The sequence below is a fragment of the Mus caroli genome, chromosome 16 (assembly GCF_900094665.2).
Source record: "Mus caroli chromosome 16, CAROLI_EIJ_v1.1, whole genome shotgun sequence".
Classification (NCBI taxonomy): Eukaryota; Metazoa; Chordata; class Mammalia; order Rodentia; family Muridae; genus Mus; species Mus caroli.
This window is the reverse complement of record NC_034585.1, coordinates 84,667,932-84,677,857: the sequence shown is the minus strand read 5'-3', so window position 1 is coordinate 84,677,857 and position 9,926 is coordinate 84,667,932. Positions and strand designations below refer to the sequence as shown.

The 9,926-nt window shown below is 45.4% G+C and overlaps 1 protein-coding gene across 8 annotated transcripts in view; it reads left to right on the top strand.

Moving 5' to 3' along the window:
- The first annotated feature begins 377 nt into the window (after positions 1 to 377).
- Positions 378 to 9,926, top strand: part of Scaf4 (SR-related CTD associated factor 4) — a 54,663-nt gene continuing 45,114 nt past the window's right edge. For 4 of the 8 annotated variants that reach the window (XM_021185539.2, XM_021185537.2, XM_021185536.2 and 1 more), the window contains exon 1: positions 400 to 872. In XM_021185539.2, coding sequence (XP_021041198.1) covers positions 843 to 872 — 30 coding nt within the window. In that variant the 5' untranslated portion in view covers positions 400 to 842. Of the gene's footprint in view, positions 873 to 9,926 lie in introns of all 8 variants that reach the window. The other 4 variants (XM_021185532.2, XM_021185538.2, XM_021185533.2 and 1 more) reach the window with 2 other exon arrangements.

The following is a 9,926-nucleotide window of genomic DNA, read 5'->3' as shown; positions in this document are numbered from 1 at the left end:
AACAGCACTTCTACCGAGAGCGACCCAACGGGGTTTGGGGAAATTAGCGTTAGGGGTTCGGGAGCCCAGTCCTCGGAAGTTGCTCAGGGCGTCCACCAGGTCCGCACGCAAGTCGAAGCAGGGGACTTGGAGACTGCAGACGCTCACCCTCCGCGCTTTGTTTGTCGCAGCAGCAGGGCGTAGTCCTGCCCGGGCACAATGCACCCCTGGAGCCATCGTCTGGATCCTGAGCCCAGAAGACGGGAACTCTCCGCAGCCGCAACCGGCGGGAAAGCGCGCGACAACGCGCGGTCACACGCTCGCGGCTCCGCGCGGCGGGGCGGGGCGTGGGCGGAGCCAAGCACGAGCGGGGCGGAGCCGGGCGCAGGAAGCGCTTGGAGGCCCGAGCTGTCCCAGGGTGCTTCGCGCGGCGTGCACTCGGGTCGCTGCCGCCATCCTGCTGGCGAAAGAGAGGAGAGAGACAGAGAGGCCCGCCCGCTCGCCGGCCCGGCCAGTGTGGGCCAGTGCGTGAGGGAGGGCGCGGGGGGCCGTGTCAGCGCGACGCAGAGCGCAGCCGCCGCCGCCAAACGGACATGTTGGAGCCCCGCGCTGCCGCCGCCTCCCATCCCTCCTCCGGCGCACGGGACTGAGCAGGGGCCCGCCGCCTCTGCCTGCGTTCGACCGGCCCAGCCTCGCCGCCTCGGCCGCAGCCCCTTCCTGCTCGGCCTCCGCCGCTCGTCGCCTCCCGTCCTCCTCCCCCTCCACGCCCAAGGGCCCTGCCGGCACCCGGCCCTACTCAGCCGCCGCTCCAGGTCTATGTGACCGGCGGGCCCGGAGCAGCCGCCGCCGCAACGCGCGCGAACATGGACGCCGTCAACGCCTTCAACCAGGAGGTGAGGAGTGCTTGGGGTTAGGGCTGGTGCGGGCCACGCCGGGGCCGCTTCTCTCGCTGCCCGAGGGCTTTCGAGAACCGAGTCCGGGCGGGGACGCTTCCTGCCCCGGGTTCCGGGACAGCGGGCCTGGAGCCGGGGAGAGGTCGCGGCCACCGCCGGGGGCTGACCCCGCGCCCCTCCCCCGCCAGTGCCCCTTCGCCCCCTTCCGGCCTGTGCCGACTCCCGCTTCTTCAACGTGGCCCTTATGCTGCTCCCGGCCGGGTTATCGGCTTTACGGGGCCGGGATCCCGCCAGGGGCTGCAACGGAGCGCGGGCGGGCCGACTCAGGGGCGGGAGTTCCCGCGAGTCCCGGAGCCGGCGTAGCAGCCGCCTCGGCTCTCCTGTTGCTCAGGCCGCGGCGCTACGCGGCGGCCGCTGGACTCTGATCCCGGTTGGCGGAGACTTAGAGAGGGTGTCTGCCCTCCCGCCTCCTGGATTGACATGCTCACAAATGAACACAGAGCGGTAGTTCCCTTGGGCTTTCTATCTAGAACGTGCCCTTTCTGTACATCGTGACACCTAAAAAGTTGAATGGGAGAGCCGAGTGTACGCCCCATTTAGTCCGCTAGAAAGGCTGCTTGGGTCTCCACCTGCTCACCCTCGCACCGCCCTTCGGGGTACTTAATCCTCAGCTCCCTTCCTCAGGGACATTTACATGTGAAAACCTCCCCAAACCAGGAACAAAGCTGCCTGCCGCCTTAAAGCTCTCTCGAGTTGTATCTCTGATCGTTCCAGGTGCTGCTTTGGGGGGCATAAAGTCCATACTGTCTTATTTATCTGAATGGATGTGGGAGGAGGAGACGACCACTGATGCTTTAAAACGCAGTTACAGAGTGGAAACTATTGTGAATTAAGTTGGATTATGTTTCCCGTTTCAAATACTAAAGATAAACTACCACTGAGGGAATCTGATGTCATAGTTTGACACGTGTTGATGTGGTGTCAGAACTTACTTCATCTCACAATGAGATTTCTGTGGCTCAGTTCGCAGTAATATTAGGTTGTTACTTCTCTTTCTATTCGTAGCGCTGCAGAAGGGGACCCTCCAATTAATCCTGCAGTTGAGAATATTTATTGCTGTACAGATTACCCCCTTAAAATACTTTTCCTCAGCTGAGGAGTCCATGTCTTCCCAGACAGCCGTAGTTGGCACTTGGTGATGGGAAGTGAGATGAAAGAGTTGACTAGAGGCCTGGCGGTGGTGGCGCACGCCTTTAATCCCGGCACTTGGGAGGCAGAGGCAGGCAGATTTCTGAGTTCTAGGCCAACCTGGTCTACAAAGTGAGTTCCAGGACAGCCAGGGCTATACAGAGAAACCCTGTGTCGAAAAAACAAAACAAAACAAAACAACAACAACAATAACAAAGAAGAGTTGACTAGAGATGATTTTCAAAGCAGTAAAATAATGTGGGATCCCAGAAGTCAGTGATAATTCACGAACTACTCAAGTTGGACGTTGACTTGGTAGAATTGCACTCCTAGCAGGTGCTCATAGCAGGTGCCTGGCAAATGGTTCTTGAATAGAGGTGAACTTACACAAATGCCGGTCTTAAGATTTCAGACACACCTCTTGAGGTGAAAGCTAACCTGAAGGTTTAATGAACAAGGAGAATTTTTCGTGTGTTTTTAAAGACCAGAAACATTCACTCCTTATTTAAGGTATTGTGGAGGTATCTAGTGTTAACCATTCCACAGAATTAGGATTTTTAGATTACTAAGGAAGTGGGCAACAGATTAAAGACTTAAGGCCATCGAACCTTTTAAGGATAATAAAATTTGAAGCTTCTGGTTGAATGGATGAGGAAAAATAGCCTAAAATTGCAGTCCGTTTGATTGCTTTGAAATATGAAACTTGTGTGTGTGGCTCTTTAAGAAGGGGAAATAGCATTTTGACCTTTAAATGGCATACAGGGCTTTTCTCATAGATTTCCCTTTCATCCTAGTCTATGAACTTGAAGTTACACTTGTTAGGTGAATGCTGCCATTGCCAACTCTCTGCTAAGTTGCAAACTAAAACCTAAGGTCTTGTGCTCATTCTTTCTCCTCCCCCATTCAGAACAACCTCACTGAGGAGGTCAGGTGCTTGTCAGTAACATTGAATCTCCTAAGTCTGCGGGAGGCTTAAAAATGTTGAGTGTCCTTTTTGTTGTTGTTTTGTTTTGTTTTTGAGACAGGGTTTCTCTGTGTAGCCCTGACTGTCCTGGAACTCACTCTGTAGATCAGGCTGGCCTCGAACTCAGAAATCCACCTGCCTCTGCCTCCTAAGTGCTGAGATCAAAGGCGTGCGCCCCCACGCCCAGCATCAGAAGACTCTGTCACTCAGGTCTGATAGGAAAAGAAGAGTTTTTCCTCTGTGGGTTGTGCGGCGTCCATGAGGTGTCGGTGAAGACTCAGAAGAAAAGGTTCAGTTTTAGGATTTCAGAGGAGGTAGTTTGAAGGGGCAGCAGGGCTGAGAAGTGGGTAGCAGTTTGATTCTGGGAACCAGTGGATGGTAGTGTGTGGTGTGATGTTTCCCATCTAAAGGACTTGATGTCATTTTTGGCTGTGGGTAAACATGAAAGGTTTTAAGTAGTAAGATGGCAAGATTGTGTTCAGTTTGTATTGGTGTCATGTGGGAGAGGCATGAAGGGATGTGAGCCAAAGTAATTCAGGGAACTTGGTGCCCAGCAGTTCCATAAATGGTTTTTGCCACTGTATTCTAGATGCCAAGATGGTGGTGGTGCCATCAGTGCAAGCCAGTCTTCAAAATTAAGCTTGGTGGAGAAGAAAGTGTGTTTGGTTGTGAAATAGGTTAAGTAGCTGTTGTGTGGAACGGTCACATGGATGTTTTTGGCAAGCCATAGGGAATGTAGTATTTAAAGTTGGAAGTAGCCAAAACAGGGACAGGGTCACTCTCAGATGGGTGCTGGTGCAAATTCCAGAGTGCAGGGGAGAGAGAGAGTATGCTTTGGCTTGTTGGGCACTTTATGTCTGCTTTAACAGGTATGTATTCCTACAGCCTTGCACAGACATCCAGTTACATAGAGAGAGGCAGATTTTCAAAGAAGTTAAATAAAAATTCACCGAAGAAAGGGCCCATTTCTAAATATTGGCAGAGCCAGGGTTTGAATGTAAACGTCTTTGCTTAATTGATATGCTTTGTAGAGTACTAAGGGACTGGCCAACAGACTTATGGCCACTGAGCCTTTTAAGGGTAATAGAATTTGAAGTTTGGGGTTGAATGCATAAGGAAATAAGAGGTCAAGTGCACTCTTTGGTTGTTTGGTTTTGAGTAGTTAGAGGAAAAGGCTGCCTTATGGGTGATGGGAAGCCAGCTAGCAGTGTACTAGCACTGCTGAACGGCAGGCCATGTGTTTATGCGTGTTACACTATAAGGTTTAGTCTTGGTAGGAGGTGGGACTATCAGATGCGATTGGGCTGTTGGGGTGATATGGCATAAACCCTAGTCTATGCAGTAGGAAGAGGCTTTGGGGCTGGAGGCATTGCTCTGCTTAAGAGTGCTGACTGCTCTTGCTGGAGACCTGGCTGCTCACACACCAGTCTGTAACTCCAGGTTCAGGGAATCTGATGCCCTCTTCTTGTGCACAGACATACATTCAGACAGAACATCCATATACATGAAATAAACTTGAAAGGAGAGAATTAAGCAGGTTCAGGGAAGGAATGTGAAGAGGTGAGTTTAAAGCAGCAGGAGAAGGTTGGGCATAGTAAAAGGAAGACAGATTAGGAATGATGTCACTGACGTCTGCTTGGTACAGAAGAAGAAAGAAAGGCACTCATTAACTTGCTATTTGGGTGCACTATTCTCTCAAAGACACTGATAAATAAGTCTTGATGGTGGACTAAGGCAGGTCCATGTTGGCCAATACTTTGTACTCTTCTGTGTGGTTTTCCTCAGTGTGAAAGTTTAAAATTTCGCTGAAGTTTATGGAATGAGTAAAAATTACAGAATTTTTGAGCTGGGTGGTGGGTGCCTTTAATCCCAGCACTTGGAAGGTAGAACGTTATAGATTTTTTAACCCCTATAATTATATTTTTAGGCTTTCAAAGAATATATCCTACCCCTCCCATATATCTCTAATTTTAAAATCTTGAATGTATAAAAAGACTGTAAATTTTTTAAATGAAAATGAGCTATTTTTTTTATTTATTTAAAAATAGCTCTTTTTGTTTTTGTCCTCTCCTAAGCTGTTGCTTCCAACAGACAATCAGATGGCGAATTGAGGCCTGTGACCAATAAAGACAGTCTGTGTTTGTACATATGTTGCTTTTTGTGCACATTAAATGTGCTTAAATTCTTCCATTTTTGCTGATAAACTGCAATGAACTTTGTCAAATGTATTCCTGTGCACATCCCTCTGAGCTGACAGTTGTACTCACATTGCGCTTTGACGCCTTTAGATTCTCAATGTTAAAGGCAATAGCAAACTGTATTTATATATATATATTAATTAGAAGTTTAAACTCAAAGTATTTGGGGGCTGGGAGAAGTTCCATGCAGGAACAGCCCCTGGCAAGCACTGTCGCACTATTGTGCTTGTGAGAAAATGAAAAAGGAGAGGAAGCATCTAGAGTCTTGACATGACTACGGCACCAAAGAAGCTTTCTGAGAGTGTTAGCACTGAGGTGTGGCAGCACACAGTGCTGCTTTGCAGTGAGGGGAAGAAAGAGAAGTAGTTTTTAAGACCCAGCTACCTTTAAAGTCACACAGATTAAGCTGTGAGGACTTGGTTATAAGCTGATGCTCTGCGGCCGCTCTTGACTCAGCACTTACCCTGAAAGGAGAAGTCTGTCAGCTGGGAGCTTGCTGTCCCTGCTTACACTGTAAGTGCCTTGATGTTGACGATTGTTCGATGGGACTTAGATCTCTGTTGAGACTATGCCTGTTTTTTAACCTGCAATGTTATACTGTTTAAATCGATCCTTATTGAGAGGTCTGAGTGGGAAAAGGTTTTGGGATGCTCTTATTTTGTAAAAGGGATGTACTAATGTGTTAGCAGCTTTACAGGATTTGCCTGTGCAGTGCTCTGATTCCAGGAGAGTGTGGGTTCTGTTAGTTACCGAGTTCTTCTATTCCCAAGTCTGTCTCTGCCAGGGTTTGAAGTCTAGTTACAGTGATAATGGAAGGGCATTCCAACAGCACTTATCCCTAATGTTGATAAAAATGTGTTCCTCTTTAACATTTTTGTCAAGTATTTAGCTCCAGAAAAACTTACCTATATAAATAATAGATTCATTTAAAGATAAATATGAGTAATAGAAAGATTTAGTTTTTACATATGGTTAAACAGAATTGGGGATAATCTATACCTTTTTTTTTTTTTAGAAAGATGACAAAATGATGGTTTTCTTTGTTTACAGCCAGAAATAAGTTGTAGGTTTTTGGCCACGGGCTAGAAGAAGACACAGTTTAAGTATTTTCAAGTTACTTTGTATGGATGTCTGTACACATTGAAATCACATTTTAAATTACCTTGATAACACAGTATTATATCCCCTGACAATGACCATTATGTTCAGCATTTGTGTGGCTTGTTGGTTACATTCCTTACTTTATAGTTAGAACGTTTTGTTTGTTTGTTTGTTGTTGTTTTTTCCCCGGGACAGGATTTCTCTGTTTAGTCTTGGCTGTCCTGGAACAAACTCTGTAGACCAGGCTGGCCTGGAACTCAGAAATCCGCCTGCCTCTGCCTCCCGAGTGCTGGGATCAAAGGCGTGCGCCACCACTGCCTAGCATAGGTAGAGCTCTTTACTGATGTATATGAACTGACGCCTTACCATGTAGCTGGGTTAGATTAATCTGAAAACCAGGGGAAACTCTGGGAAGCAGTTAAGAATTAGAAACTAGGTTTTTTGTTGTTGTTGTTTTGGGTTTTTTGTTTTTGTTTTTCCACTTGTTATGTTTTATCAGAGGTGAGTGGACAGTAGACCCACTAAAAATGGGCAGCCATGCAGTTAGCTCTCAAAAATTGTCATTTGTTTGGATAATTGGAGTGCCATAGTCTAAGCCATGTGATTAGTCCCCCCCCCCCAACAGACTCGAGATGGGCAGAAGAGTTGACAGTGCTGGGTTTTCTTCACAGACACTTATTTTCACAAACAGAATCAGTAATTAGGTTTAAAAAAGGGCCAAAAAAGACATTTGAATTGTATACACATACATAGACTCATACCAGTTGCAAGTAAGTATCACAGCAGAAAAGTGTAGCTAGTCAGTACCTGATACAACTTCTTTTAAAACTGTATTCATCTGTCACAGTGGCAAATAATAGTAAAATTTTGGTGGTTTTTTTTTTTTAAGGTTTATTTATTTATTTATTTATTTTATGTATATGAGTACACTGTTCCTCTCTTCAGACACACCAGAAGAGGGCATCAGATTCCATTACAGATGGTTGTGAGCCACCATGTGGGTGCTGAGAATTGCACTCAGGACCTCTGGAAGAGCAGTCAGTGCTCTTATTAACCACTGAGCCAATTCGTCAACCTGTAAATTGTTTTGTCAGTGGCTACTAAACTTAATCTTCACAATTTTGTTCAGTAGACAGTTAAATGACTAGATACCCTTAACTGAAGAAGAAAAAATAATCTTTTAATTACAAAGTTGTACATGAGGCAGCATGTTTATAGGCAGGAAGTCCCTGGGAGACTGGTAGGAACATAAAAAGCCTGGCTGACAATAAGACTGAGAACTCCTCATACCGGCCATGTGTGCGGCATTGATTTTAGTGTCAGTTATCATCTTAATCAAAAACTACCCCACGGAGAGGCAAGTGAAAGTACTCGCTGAGAGAGTCTCACCACCTGAGTTCAGTCCCTGGAACCTTAGCTAAGGCGAAAGGAGTGAAACCACCCCGTCAAGTTGTCACCTGGCCTCCACATACGCTCCCACACACCACAGACATCTGTCTTTAATTCAGTCATGCTTTTTACCCCAAAAGCCCATGTCTGATTTTTACCTGTTTATACCACTGTAAACTACTGTATGAATTCCCATTTCCCATTTGTCATTTAGTAATGACATTCTGCATAGTTTTTGTTCATGAGGCTTCAGTTTTAAAGCTCCATATTCACTGTATGTTTGACACTTATTCTAGCTCTTTGCAAGTATATTAGAAACATAATCTCAGCGAGGAGAAGGCATTGACATAACCAGCAGAGTTGAGTAGTAATATTGCTCAAACACAGGGATATGCACAGGTGTATCACAAGACTGGAGACACTGACCCAAAGTTTACACTGACTATTTGGAACTGACAACTTGAGGTGGGGAAATGGGTATTTCCTGATGAACTTACGCTCTAGGTTATATGTAGGCTTGGCAGTGGAATGTTGGTTAATCCCAGCAGGAGCCACTGTACTCCTTTAGGACTTAAGAGTCTAAACCAACAAGATACTAGGATGGTGGGATATTTTATTCCTGATGGTATTTATATTACAAATACTTAATGGTAAGTAAAGAATAAACAGAGCATGTGTTGTGTTTAGACCGGATCTTATTTATCCTATTCCCTAGGCTACTAGTCTACTGGTGGAGTTGCCTCTCTCTATAAGCTATTGTGTTAAAGCAGTTGACCAACTTTGTAGTATAAAATCTACCTCTGAAAGATCTCCAGTGTTTTCATGTACTTAATAATGAGATTTCTATTTTGTCCTCTCCCTGTTCTTGGTTAGCACTAATTTTTAACTGAAGCAATAAAACCCTACCTACATAGGGTATAACTACATTATTATTATAATGTATCTAAGTTTTTATAGGTTTTATTTTATTTGTAGGAGCATTTTGCCTCTGCATCAGGTGCACACTGCCAGCAGAGGCCAGAAGGGGGTGTTAGATTTCTGAGAATTGCAGTTATAGGTGGTTGTAAAGCCACCATGTGGGTACAGGGAACTGAACCTGTTGTTGTGCAAGAGCAGCAGGTGCTCCATTGAGCCTTGTAACTCCTTAGGTAACATGGTGTCCCTTACAAATGAACGCCTAGAGTGAGGATGTGGCTCATTTCTGTAGTGTTTGTTGTGTCAGCATAAGGTCCTGATTGTGGATCCCAGCATCCACTTAAAAGTCTGGGCTTGTTGATCTGTGGCTCTAACTCTAGCACTGAGGAGACAGGCTTGGGGATCCCTGGGCAGCTAACCTTACTGAACGGGTGAGCGCCACAAGTTTCTCTGTATAGCACTTGAAGTTCTGCCAACTTCCTTTGTAGGTCAGGCTGGCCTCCTACTCAAACAGATCTACCTGCCTCTGCCTCCCAAGTGCTGGGATTAAAGGCTTTGTGCAGGTGCCACCACACATTTTTAAAAATGTGTATGTATCATCTAATTCCTAAGATTTGACAAACAATAGTTAAGTCCACCAAACAAAGGATAGCTAAACCATGGTGGTTGTCACATGCAAGTCTTTCTCTTTCCTGAGAACAGGGTCTTTCTTTGTAATTCTGACTAGCAGGTAACACTGTAGCCCAGACTACTTCTGAGTGTGCAGCAGTGCCTGGCTCTTCGGAGTGGTAGGATAACAGGTATGTGCCATTATGGCGGTTGTCCAAATTTATATAAAGACCCTTCATTGTTGTCCAGTATTCTAAAAACCAGTGAATTGTACAGTTTTAGAGTATAGTTTCATTATATTTTTTTTAAAACTTCTTAAAACTCAAATGTTACATTATGACAAACCATTTTACTATTTCTTGCTCGATTTGTTTTTTTGTCAGATTGAAAACAAAATCTGTTAGCCAACTACATGGCTTTGTAAATTATTGTGTTGAGCGGGGCAGTGGTGGCAAAACGCATGTGGCAGGTAGAGGGAGAGGCAGGAGGAATTCTTGATTTTTGAAGCCAAACTTGGTCTATAAAGCGAACGACAACCAAGACTTCAGAGAAACCTTGTCTTGAAAACCTTAAAGAAAAAATTATTTTGTTGATTTCTGAATTTTATTCAGAAGGTATATTTGTGGGGGTGTTTGTTTGTTTGTCTTCTTTTCTCTTCTTTTCTTTTCTTTTCTTTTTTTTTTTTTTTTA